The following is a 13,863-nucleotide window of genomic DNA, read 5'->3' as shown; positions in this document are numbered from 1 at the left end:
TGATAGTGAAACTGGAAGAGGGAGAGGGGTGAAGTAAAGCACCGGGAAGTTGATTGGTGAAAGAGATAAAGGGCTGGTGAAGGGGAAATCTGATAGGAGAGGACAGAAGACCCTGGAAGAAAGGGAAGGAGGAAGAGCACCAGAAGGAGGTAAGGAGTTCAGGTGAGAGGGGGAAACAAGAATAGGGAATGGTGAAGGAGAACAAGAGGACAATTATTGGAAGTTCAAGAAATCACTTTTCATGTCATCAGGTTGGAGGCTACCCAGATGGAAAGTAAGATGTTGCTCCTCCAGCCTGAGTGTGGCCTCATCACGGCAGTAGGGAAGGCCATGGACTGATATGTAGATATGGATGGCCACTGGGAAATCCTGCTTTTTGTGACCGATGGGGTAAAGCAGGCTTCCAATCTACCGGATACAGTAGATGACCCAACATACTCGCAGGTGAAGTGTCGCCTCACGTGGAAGGACTGTTTGGGCCCTGGCTGTAATGAGGGAGGAGGTGTAGGGGTGGGTGTGGCACTTGTTCGACTTGCCAGGATAAGTACCGGGAGGGAGGTCAGTGGAGAGGGACGAATAGAGAAGGGAGTTACGTAGAGACCCGTTCTGTGGAAATCAGAAAGAGAGGGGAGGGACAGATGTACTTGGTGGTGGGATCCTGTTGGAAGATGGCAGAAGCTGCAGAGAATTATGTACTGGACGCAGAGGCTAGTGGGATGGTGGCTGAGGACCAGTGGGAAAAAAATTTGGGTTGCCCTGATTGTACCAGTCTCCCTGTTAATGCACCCATCTGTGATAGAATTCATCACAGTGACCACTACACCATTCTTGTATAGTCTCAAGTTTGATCGCAAAGAGAAGCTACAATCTTTAATTTGTAACAAATACCTACTCTTCATGAATTTTATGTGACCAGGATGATGAAGTGGAGGGATAGGCTCGTAAATTTGCTGATGACACAAAGGTTGGGGGTGTTGTGGATAGTGTGGCGGGCTGTTAGATGTTACAGCAGGACATTGATAGAATGCAAAACTGGGCTAAGAAGTGGCAGATGGAGTTCAACCCAGATAGGTATGAGGTGGTTCATTTTGGTGGGTCAAATATGATGGCAGAATATAGTATTAATGATAAAACTCTTGGCAGTGTGGAGGATCAGAGGGATCTTGGGGTCCGTGCCCACAGGACACTCAAAGCTGCTGCGCAGGTTGACTCTGGTTAAGAAGGCATATGGTGCATTGACCTTCATCAATCATGGGATTGAGCATAGGAGCCGAGAGGTAATGTTGCAGCTATATAGGACCTTGGCCAGACCCCACTTGAAGGATTGTGCTCAGTTCTGGTCGCATCACTACAGGAAGGGTGTGGAAACCATAGAAAGGGTGCAGAGGAGATTTACAAGGATGTTGCCTGGATTGGAGGGCATGTCTTATGAGAATAGGTTGAGTGAAGTCGGCCTTTTCTCCTTGGAGCGATGGAGGATGAGAGGTGACCTGATAGAGGTATATAAGATGATGAGAGGCATTGATCGTGTGGATAGTCAGAGGCTTTTTCCCAGGGCTGAAATGGCTAGCACGAGAGGGCACATTTTTAAGGAGCTTGGAAGTAGGTACAGAGGAAACGTCAGGGGTAAGTTTTTTTTAACGTAGAGAGTGGTGAGTGCGTGGAATGGGCTGCCAGCGATGGTGGTCGGTAGGATCTTTTAAAGAGGCTCCTGGATAGGTACATGGAGCTTAGAAAAATAGAGGGCTATGGGCAAACCTAGGTAATTTCTAAGGTAAGGACATGTTCAGTATAGCTTTGTGGGCCGAAGGGCCTGTACTGCGCTGTAGGTTTTCTATGTTTCTAACCATCATGACCTGGCATAGATGTTATTTTACTAACCCTATTCTATGAGCAGTATAGTAGTACATGTCAAGAGTAGCATCAGTCAAAGGAAAAATAGGGTGACATATTAGTGAACATGGAGCTATATTTATGTTTTAAGAGGAATTGAGGCAAAGAATTTAGATCTTGTGAACTTGAAACAAAAGCACAAAATGCCACTAATGAGTAGGCCCAGCAATCATTGTGGTAAGAGAAGCAGAGTAAACACTTTAACATTGGAATTTTCTGGCCTACATGCTGCAGGAGATGAGCAGCCTTCATTGAGCATTTATAACTAAAGTTTTTCAGTCCTGTTACTGAGCCATGAATAATGGGGAACGTAATGAGACGAACTGGTTTTATTAATATATTCAGTCACAGTCAGCACGCTGCCTGAAGGGGTCGTTGATGTGGAAGTAGTCATGTAGTTTAAAAGTAGTTGAGTCCAGTCTTGACTGTGCTCTTGCACCAGGTGACAGACCAAGATCTGAGAAGATGAATTAAGTTACATAGGCCTTTTTCAACTGGTATTGACAGGACGACAAAATGATTGACCTCTAAACCTTAGATTTTAATGACTCTTGGGTCCAGCTTATTCTTCTTTTGAGATTCTTCACTGCTGCAAAAGCAGTACTTAGCCAAATTGCACCTCCTATTCAGTTGCATCACAGCTTAATATAGCAGCTGCTCTACTGAAGACTCAAGAAATTACAGCGTTATGAAGACAGCCCAGTCTATTACCTCCCCAACTGCTGTTTCCCTCTGTCTTGGGAAAACACCCAACATAATCAAAGAACTCTCCTACCTGGGTCATTCTCCCTTTTCCCCCTTCCACTGAGCAGAAGATTGAAAAGCTTGTAAACATGTACTAATAGCTTCTATCCGACTGTTATAAGACTCTTGAATGGACCTGTTAATTACAATAAAGATGAACTCTTGATCTTTCGGCTTACTTCACTATGCCTTATACCAAATCACTGTCCTTGCTGTATTATATTCTACTGTTTGTTACTGTTTTTCCTGTTGCACTACCTCACTGTATTTATGTTTGGAACAATCTTTCTGGGTGGCATGCAAAACCAAGCTTGTAACAAGAATAAATAAATTAACAATTAACAAATGTATTTACACTCTGAATCAAGAATACAAAATGTAGCGTGAGTAATGAGACCAGCTGACATCCCACCTGTAAACCAGAACTAGCTGTTTCTTTAGCTAAACCCATCCCAGAATAGTTAGAACACTGACATCTCCCTGGTAATCTCCTGTCCACAAACCATTATGACTGCCTGCTACCTAATCACTCCATTGTCAATCATCGGAAAAGGATTTTAACAGTAAGTGTCACCTGCAGTGTGGTTAAGTGGCAATTATTCAAGAATAACTTGCTCACTGATTCCAAATTTAGGTATTGCCAGGACAATTGTACTTTACTCCAGAACTCAACACAATCTTTGTTCCAACTTGCGTACTGTTCATGATATTGGGCTTGCAATTCTTGGAGCCCCTTACCACAGTGCCATTGATTTACATTTACCTTTCAGACTACGATAACCCACCCATTCTTTGCAATTTGGAATGAGCAATAACTATTTGTCTTGGTAGTGATACCCATTTTTCACTCTTGTTTTACAACGTGTTTCTAGGGGTAGTTTATTTTCTCTAATTTCCCACAGTAAAAAGAAAGTTACAGCAGATTCTACCCTTGCTTTTACTATTACCAATTGTAATAAATTTGATTTTTAAAAAATGTTCAATAAAATAGTATTCGTGTTTTATAAAATTACATTTTAGATATTTCAATTTGTTCATCCTTTAAGAATAGTTCATTAGAACATTGTTTAAATAAGCTACATTTATTAAATTATTCTTTGTAAAGATAATCTTTAATAATTACCAATGGAAAAAAACTTGAGAGTTCAAATACTTAATAAATAATGTCTGTACTTTTGTACCTATCAGGATTCTGACGTTGCTTACGTTCCTACAGCTGGATTGACTGGCGAGAATTTAACTACTAGAAGTCAAGTTGCAGAACTCAGAGCCTGGTACAATGGACCTTGCCTGTTAGAACAGATTGGTCAGCATTATATGAAACTATGATTTCATTTATTCATCCATCTCATTTAATTATAATACAAGTATTTGGATAAGTATAATTTTTTTTTAGAGGTGGAAGTTCATTTCTGCGTTTAATTTGGTACTTTTCTTTCAGATTCTTTTAAATCACCTCAAAGACCAGTGGAAAAACCATTTAGATTGTGTGTGTCGGATGTTTTTAAAGGTATGTTTTTAAAAAAAAACAATGATTGACTGGTCTCTTTGGTATCTTTTGGCCTTGTACCAATTTATACAGCAAATGATGTTGACGGAGCAATGTGAAAAGATGTATATTTGCATGTTTCTTCATTATTGTCTTGGTTGGTTAATGTTCTCATGTTAAAGGATCCTTTGGGGCAGAGCAATCATTCTTTTTGAGAATGAGAGACCTGGATCTTTAAATTGTAACTTCAGTTTTAACAAAGGTTTTTACAAACACATTAAGGCATAGATAGCTAAAGTAGCTAGGAAGATGGATAGTAGGTAAGCAGTGCCTTGAATAAGCATGTACTGTACAATTCCCAACAATAGTGTAATTAATTGAAAAATAGACTATGACAAGAATGTGTCTAACAAAGGAAATTATGATGTCAAATCTATAGAATGGTTACGTGCTGAAGGCTGTCATTCTGCCCATTACAAGCAGTGCTTTGAATATTCCAATCAAATACTACATGAAAAACTTCAACTTGTCACTCTTAATTTTCTTTATTTTAAGAGCTGTTATTGTTCTCGATTCCTCCACCAAAGGAAACTCCCTCTGTCCACAAAGTTCAGGTCCCTTATTTTATATACACCTATCAAATATCTCCTCTGTCTTCCCTTTAGCCAGCTTCTTCACCTAGTATCTCTAATCTTTGCAGATTAGAGATTGTGGTAGCAGCCCCCCCATCATTATCATCCTTTTAGACTCTCTTGCCTTTCATTAAATTGGCAACTAGTCTTGAATACAGTACTCCTGTTGCCTCAAGGCCAGTGTTTTATGAAGATTCAACATTTCTATGTTTTTATGTTCTTTTCTTCTATTGATAAAGGCCACAATTCTCAATCTTACTGCTGATTTCAATGATTTTTCCTCACATTCCCCAGGTCTCTATTCCTCCTTTATCCCCTTCTAATATTGTTCTATTGACTCCTTGTTCTATTTAATAAAATAAATTATTTCACATTACTTCATGTTCTGCTGCATCTTTTATATGTCTGTCCATTCCACCAGTGTGTTTGTGTCCTCCTGCAATCTATCCTGCATGCAGTTTACAGTACTGCCAAGTCTTGCCTTTCTTCACCTTTTTTTTTCTGTAAACATTCATTCACTATAGCCCTCTTTGGTGTGTAACTAAGTCAATTCTGTATTTTTGCTATCAGAGTATCTTTTATATTATGCATCACAGCACTGCTGATAAGCTGATATACGGCATCTCATCAGAAGCCTTTTAGAAGCCCATGTACACCACACAAACCACATTATTCTATCAATTCTATGTATTATCTCATTTAAAAAGTATATTTTCATTAAGAATGATTTGCTCTTAACACATTATGCTAGCTTTCCTTAGTTTATCTATTTTCTTCCAGTGATGACTAATCTTATTGGGGATCAATATTTCCAAAACATTTCCACCCTCCAAGGTTAAGCTGACTGGCATGTGGTCACAGGGCTTTTTTCAACAAGGGTGTAACTTTTGCTGCTGACCAGTTTATTTGCTCCATCCTGCATCCAAAGAATATTGGCAGTGGTCTTGTGATTTCCTCATGTACTTCCCTCAAATTCTTAGATGCATTCCTTCTGGTAATGCAACTCACCTACATAAAAGTTTAATTGGATCTTTTCATTATAACGTATTCGGTGTCTCAATCTTTTTACTTCATGCGATATTATTTTAAAAGCCCATTTTTTTCCTGCAGTGAAGGCTAATGCAAAGTACTCATTTAATACACTGCCCTCAGCATCCATACACAAGTTCTCATTTTACCTTTGATGGGTCCTTTTACTCCATATGCCATCTTTACACCATGTCTGTGCATATATCCACAGAACACATTTTAATGCCACAGCCACTCTTTTCTCACATGTTCGAGCAATTCTACAGATGCTGGAAATCCAAAGCAACACACAGAAAATATTGGAGGAGCTCCCAGGCATCTATGGAAATAAATGAACAGTCAATATTTTGGGACGAGACCCACCCTCAGGACCTTTTCCTGTAGGTGCTGCTTGACCTGCTGAGTTTCTCCAGCATTTTGCGTCTGTTGCTTTTCTCATATCTTCTCTTTCTTTCTTTCTTGTTTTAATTTTTGCTTCTCTTTTAAATCTTTTGTAAACAGTCTCATTCTGGCTGTTATTTCCAACTTCACACTTTCCATATGTAGCCTTTTCATTTATCTACCTCTGTATCTCTTTAGATATCAATGAAAAAAAAATACCATGCTATGAAGGTTAATGGTAAGCAAGAATGGGATGAGTAAAGCATAACAAAGGAAGGAAAATAGATTTAGATAGCAAGAAATCTTTAATAAAAAGCATCAAGATCTCCTCATAGAGAAAGGAAAAAAATAGCTAAGATCAATATTGTTCTCCAAATATGAAGGGAAAACAGGAAATGTAGAGATTTTGAACAAATATTATATGCCTTTCTTAGTTAAAGAAAACACTTTAACTAATCTAATATTAGAAAATCAGGGGACAAAGGCTGAGCAAACTAAAGGAACTAAAGGCTAACATGTAGCTGGATCTGACTGCCTAAAAACTCGGGTCTTAAAGTACATCACTGCAGAAACTATGGTTACCTTTCTTTTCCAACTTCCAAAGTTCCTTAAAAGGCTTTAGTATATTGGAAAGCTGCAGACATTTAACAAAGGCAGGAAACAGAATGTAGGAAACCTTGATGCTTGTTAGCTTCTAAATGACTGAAATCAGTCACTTGGAAAATGCTTGACTACATCACTAAGGAAGTAATTGCAGGATATTTGGAAAATGATAGCACAGTCAAACAGATCTATTGTTGGTCTTTATTTGATAACCGATAAGGGCAAATATTATTTGTCTCATTTCTTGAGATGTATAAGAATGTAATGCTGGGTAAATGAGAACCAGTCAGATGGTAGTGCATTTGGATATCCAAAAAGCACTTAATAAGATTTCATATGAAAGGATACTATCAAAATACATATGTCACCATATACAACCCTGAGATTCATTTTCTTAATAGAATAATAACCATACTGGAATCAGTGAAAGACCACGTTAACTTGGGTGTTCAACTGGTGTGCAAAAGACAGCGATCTGTGCAAACACATAAAGAAATAATAAATAAGCAATAAATATCAAAAACATGAGATGAAGCGTCCTTGAAAGTGAGTCCATAGATGGTGCAAGTATTTCATTCAAGTGAAGTGGAGTGAAGTTATTCCCTTTGTTTCAGAGTATCTCTGCTCTACTGCAAATTCATACAATGCATTTGGTATATGGAATTTCTATTGAAATAGGAAGACCAATCCAGAGAACAATGTTGAATACTACTATATAAAAAATTACAATGGCTAGAGAATTTGGTAGAATAAGCAGCAAAAAATTGCATGAAGAAAACTACTTTAAATACTTATTTGGTTAGCAACATTCAATTACTTGCATTTTGCAGATCAAGGATCAGGATTCAATGTTGCAGGTAAAATTGAAGCAGGATATGTTCAAACTGGAGATCGAGTGCTGGTTGTCCCTCCAAATGAAACTTGCACAGTTAAAGGTAAATGTTAACAATCTTTTTTGTTTGACTCCAACAGGTTTTTTTTTTCTACAGCAAGAATGAGCAGAGATTTGAAACTCTATTTGTGCATTCTTTTTATTGTGATGTTCAGGACGTTGCATAAACTAATTATGGTAGTACGTTGGTATCAGTATGAATGCAACATGATTATAATTAGTTTAATGCAAGGAAGAATTAATGAATTAAGTAATTTGTGATTATATTGGAATTTAATGGAGGGCCACCAAAGAGGCAGAAAAGGGCAGATTTTGGCTGTGGTTGAGGAGTAAGGTCAGACCCTGGGTGACTGACTAACCCCAATGGAAGCTGCAAAGGGTGTCAGGGAGACATCCCTGACACTGTTCTGCCACCACGAGATGTACTAAGCTAAGAGAGTGAAACATCAATGAGTGGTGGTCCCTGGCTGATGACCTTGCAGCTGACTTAAGGGCACTGTTGGAGATGTGGTAGGCAGCAATGCCAAGCAGGAAATGATACCTTCCTGTAAATAACATTATATTCATACAAATTTTGACAGCTGTAAGGTTAACGCACATTGAAAGGATTAACAGTGACCCGAACCATTGACCCTAAAATAATGTATATCTAAGCTTTATAATCAGAATCAGGTTTAATATCACCGGCATATTTTGTGAAATTTGCTAACTTAGCAGCAGCAGACAATTCAATGCATGATAAATATAGAAAAAGAAAAATAAACAAATTACAGTAAATAAATAAATGTATGTTAAATAGTTAAATTAAAAGTAGTACAAAAGACAGAAATAGTAAAACAAAAAGTGAGGTAGTGTTCATGGGTTCAATGTCCATTTAGAAAACAGATCACAGAGGGTAAGAAGCTTTCAATGAATTGCTGAGTGTGTGCCTTCAGGATTCTGTACCACCTATCTGACAGTAACAATGAAAAGAGGACATGTCCTGGAAGATGGGGGTCCTTAATAACGGGCGCCGCCTTTCTGAGGCACAGCTCCTTGAATATGTTTTGGATACTGATCGTTATTACCAATCCACACAGTCTGTAATTTTCAGGTAAGGAAGTCAAGGTTCCAATTGCGGAGGCAGGTACTGAGTCCCAGGTTCTGGAGCTTTTCAATAAAGGCTGTAGGAATGATGGTGTTAAACCCTAAGCTATAGTCAATGAATAGCATTCTGACAAAGGTCTTTGTATTGTCCAGGTTATCTCAGGCTGTGCGAAGTGCCATGAGATTGTGTCTGCCGTAGACCTATTGTGGCGACAGGCAAATTGCGGTGGGTCCAGGTCTTTGCTGAGGCAAAAGTTGATTCTAACCATGACCAACCTCAAAGCATTTCATCACCATAGATGTGAGTGCTACTGGGCGATAGTCATTAAGGCAGCTCACACTACTCCTCTTGGGCACTGGTATAATTGTTGCCCTTTTGCAGCAGGCGGGAACTTCCGTAGCAATTAGAGATTGAAAATACACCCGCAAATTGGTTGGCACAAGTTTTCAGAGCCTTAAGAGGTGCTCCATCGAGGCCTGCTGCCTTGCAGGGGTTCACCCTCCTGATAGATGTCCTGACATCAGCCTCCGAAACAGATCCGTAGGGTCTTTGGGTGCAGTAGGGACCCTCACAGCTGTAGTTACATTTTCACTTTCAAAGCAGGCATCAAAGGCGTTGAGCTTGTGTGGTAGTGAAGCATCATTACCATTCATGATGTTGGGTTTCGCTTTGTAGGAACAAATGACCTGAGGTTTGATGTTGCATTTGCAAATGCTTAATGCGAAAAATACTTGACCACATACTCAGTGCAAATAATAAGTGCACGGCTATTTTTCCTGTGAGTTTTGGAAAGGGAAAACATTTCTCATGGTCATAAATTATTTTGGTCATCAATATTGTATGGTTCTATGACTTAGAATAGTATTTGGTGCAGATTTCCAAATTGTTGTTGCTTCTTTTAAGCCCTCTTGAAGTCTATTCTGTAATTGTAGACTATTCAGCTCATTGAGTCTGCTTCACCATTCTATCATGGCTGATTCAAATCCCATTCAACCCTATACACTTGCCCTCTCACCATATCCCTTGATGCCCCAACGAATCAGGAACCTATCAGCTTCTGCTTAGACTATACCCATGGACTTTCCCTCCACCACAGTCTGTGGCAGAGCATTCCACAGATGCACCACTCTTTGGATAAAAAGGTTCCTCCCTACTTCTGTTCTAAAAGGTTGCCCGTCAGTTTTGAGGCTGTGTCCTCTAGTATTGGATACCCCTACCTGAGGAAACATCCTCTGCACGTCCATCTTATCTAGTCCTTTCAACATTCATTTCAATGAGATCCCCATGCATTCTTCTAAATTCTAGGGAGTACAGGCCCAAAGCTGACAAATGCTCCTCGTATGTTAACCCCTTCATTCCCGAATCATTCTCATGAACCTCCACTGGACTCTCCAATGACAGTACATCCTTTCTGAGATAAGGGGCCCAAAACTGTTGACAGTACTCCAAGTGCAGCCTGACTAGTGTCTTATAAAGCTTCAGCATTTTCTCTTTGCTTTTATATTCTATTCCCTTTGAAATAAACGCCAACATTCTATTTGCCTTCTTTACCATGGACCCAACCCATGAATTAACCTTCGGGGATTTCTTGCACGAGGACTCCCAAGTCTCTTTGCACCTCTGATGTTTGAATTTTCTCCCCATTTAGATAATAGTACACATTATTGTTCCTTTTACGAAAATGCATTATCATACATTTCCCAACACTGTATTCCATCTGCCTCTCCTTTGTCCGTTCTTCCAATTTGTCTAAGTCCTGCTGCAATCGCATTGCTTCCTCAACACTTCCTTCCCCTCTCACCTATCTTTGTATTGTTACGTACCCCGTAACTGGGTTGCCAAACCAGCAGAAATGGATCACTCAGTTGGAGTCTGGATTACTAGAACTAAGAAAGTTTTATTAAAGAAACAAGCAACACAGTAATCGAAAGGATAATAAATGCAACAGTTCAGCGATGATAAACACACATGTGCACAGAATTAAGATAACAGCATCAATCAAGCTCTATCGTTGTCTAGGGGTAAATGACCAAATTTCAAAGTGACTCAAAGTTCAGTCCAGTTTAGTAGTTCAGTTCGCAGTAATCGTTGCCATGGCGATGGACAATGTGGGGGAAGAGAGAGATAGAACAGGAACAACTGATCATTCAGACACGGCTTCACTCACAGACCGGCGAGATGGCTCACAAGCAGCTTTTGGGCGGGTCCTTGGTGATGTCACCTGAGGTCACCGACTGTGACCCCTCCTCCTCCAGATGCGGTCGATCCTCTGCAGTGAACCCGGCACCCAGGCAAGGGTGGACACACACCGGGTTCCCGCTGATCGTACCTTTCCACCCTGGCCGTTGTCTGGTACTTCCCACCGACTCGTGAGAAGCGTACCGCTTCCAGGGTCTCGTTACCTCGGGTGGCGTGTGTGTCTGCCTTAGCGAACCGGTCCCTTTTTATCCCCCTGCTGGGGCATCGCCTGTCCATCACTTCAAACAGTTCAAGGTTCAAAGGGGGGAGCCGCTCCAGACAGCTCTCTCTCTCCCGTCCCTTCATTACACATCTCCAGGCGCTGCTCCATTGTTCCTTATCTCTCCTTCCCCTGAGGGCAGGTGGCAGACCACTTGCTGATGTCACTGATGCTAACCCAGGCCAGCAAACATCTTAATTTTATGTGTATTCTCGTCACAGTATCATCTGCAAACTTTGCCACAAATCCATCAATTCCACCATCTAAATCATTGAGCAACAATATGAAAAGGAGGAACACTGCTTATCACTGACAACCAACCAAAAAAAGGCCCCCCTTTGTTCTCACTTGCTGCCTTCTGCCTGTCAGCCATTCCTTTATCCATGCCAGTATATTTCCTGTAACACCATAGGATTTTATCTTGTTAAGCAGTCCCATGTGTGGCACCTTATCAAATGCCTTCTGAAAATCCAAGGAAATGATATCCATTGCTTCCTTTGTCCACCCTGCTTGTTACTTCCTCAATGAATTCCAACAGGTTTGTCAGGCAAGATTTCCCTTTGCAGAAACCATGTTGACTTTGACTTATTTTATAATTAGTCTCCAAGTACCCTGAAACGTTGTCCTTAATAATGGACTCTAACACTTTCCTAATCACTGAGGTTAGGCTAACTGGCCTATAATTCCCTTTCTTTTGCCTTCCTCCCTACTTAAAGAGTGGAGTGACATTTGCAATTTTTCAGTCGTCTAGGACCATGCGAGAATTAAGTGATTCTTGAAAGATCATAAACAATGCATCCGTTATCTCTTCAGCAACCTCTCTAAGGACCCTGGGATGTAGTCCATCTGGCACAGGTGACTTATCTGCCTTCAGACCTTTGGGATTGTCTAGCATTTTTTCCTTTGTAATAGAAATGGCTCCCTGACACTCTCAGTCTTTGGCATACTGCTAGTGTCTTCCACAGTGAAGGCAGATGCAAAGTACCCATTAGGTTCATCTGACATTTCTTTGTCCTCCATTACTACCTCACCAGCATCATTTTTCAGTGGCCCAATGTCAGCTCTCACCTCCCTTTTACTCTTTTTATATAACTGAAAATCTTTTGGTATCCTGCTTTATATTATTGGCTATTTTGCCCTCATATTTCTTCTTTTCCCTTCTTATAATATTTTTAGTTGCCTTTTGTTGGATTTTAAAAGTTTCCCAATCATCCAACGTTCCACTCACTATTGCTACCTTTTTTGCCCTTTCCTTGGCTTTTACACAGCCCTTAACATCCCTTGTCAGCCATGGTTGCCTACTGTTGCCATTTGAGAACAACTTCCTCTGTGGGACATATCTATCCTGTGCCTTGTGAACTATTTTCGGAAAATTCAGCCATCTCTGCTCTGTCATCAACCCTGCCAGTATTCTCCCCCACCTTCTGGTAGTAGCCAGTAATATTGTCATGCTGGATCACCCCTTGAGTTTTGCTTCCCATCCTATTTTTTTCAAAAAAAACTTTTACCTGAATTTATCCATTTGTTAGCTGTATTTTTCATGGTAGAAGTGATCAAATTAATATGACTCATCTACGAAATTTATAACAGATGGCGGAGAATTCCTGCAAAAATTAATTGTCAGAGATCCATGTGATATAATTGCATATACACTGCAAATTGTCTGTTAGGTAAGAAAGGCATATTCCAAGTCCATTAGTGTCAATACATCGTTGAAACACCATAGCCAAAACTGACCTTTTCTTCATCAGGTATCTGTTTTGGTGTGAGTGATTGAGAAATATCAGAAATTCTGCTTTACAGATCCTCTTGGCTGAATGATTTAGTACTCTCTCACAGAGTTTTCTCATATCTGAACATTTTGTCATATGTTTTTCTAATTTTGACATAACAATATTCCACACACTGAATTCATTGTTCTCTGGAAAACACAAGGAACTACCTCCAAAGAAGGTTGCAGTATGTTTTCTTTGTATCATCAGGTAGATGTGAGAGAATGGTTGTATTTGTCATTTAACATCACAAATATTATTAAGACTAAAATTTTAAGTGAAAATGTGTATTTTTGTATGTGCAAGTTCATCATCTCAGTTCCTTATGTATTATTTTGCTTATTCAATAGAATCTATTTGATAAGAGAATACCAGAAAACTGTTCTTCCTGTTATGGCTTAGTGCCTCGTTGATTCAAAATGTTAACCGTGTTGGTATGAGTGATACTAGGATTTTCTGTACAGTTTTAGAACATAAATTACTGAAATTGTGTAATGTTTTTCACATAGTTGAAGCAGTAATCATATTTTGGAGTGTGTTTTCCTTTCTGGTGAGGTGCTTCGTTTGGTTGTTGCTGAATCTTTAATCATTCTAGGAAGTGTTGACTGAGGAAATTGCTGAGCCAGTTGGAGTTAAATTTCACTGTTGTGTTATCACTTTGCCAAATCAGCTTTCATTATTACATTACTTGCCAAGCCTTTTTGTCAGTTCTATAACAGTTGATTACAATCGTAGATAATAGGCATTGGGTTGATTGGTGTCAAAGCCATGTTATTTGCACATTAGAATGAAATATTCTTTATAGATGGCCTGTTCCCAGATTTTTGCCAGTTCTGACTTTGAACTTCATAGCAAGGGTATATGAAATTGTCCAGTTACGGTG

General features: G+C 39.7%; 1 protein-coding gene across 1 annotated transcript in view; it reads left to right on the top strand.

Annotated features, from left to right (window-relative positions):
* The window catches only part of hbs1l (HBS1-like translational GTPase), a 181,637-nt gene that overhangs the window by 142,356 nt on the left and 25,418 nt on the right, over positions 1-13,863 (top strand). Inside the window, exons 11-13 of the mRNA XM_063040428.1 lie at positions 3,826-3,943; positions 4,079-4,147; positions 7,602-7,706. Of these exons, the coding sequence (XP_062896498.1) occupies positions 3,826-3,943; positions 4,079-4,147; positions 7,602-7,706 (292 nt within the window). The remainder of the gene's footprint in view (positions 1-3,825; positions 3,944-4,078; positions 4,148-7,601; positions 7,707-13,863) is intronic.

Source organism: Mobula hypostoma, chromosome 2 (genome assembly GCF_963921235.1).
Source record: "Mobula hypostoma chromosome 2, sMobHyp1.1, whole genome shotgun sequence".
NCBI classification, from domain to species: Eukaryota; Metazoa; Chordata; class Chondrichthyes; order Myliobatiformes; family Myliobatidae; genus Mobula; species Mobula hypostoma.
The sequence above is the reverse complement of the archived record's forward strand: the minus strand, read 5'-3'. Positions and strand labels throughout refer to the sequence as shown.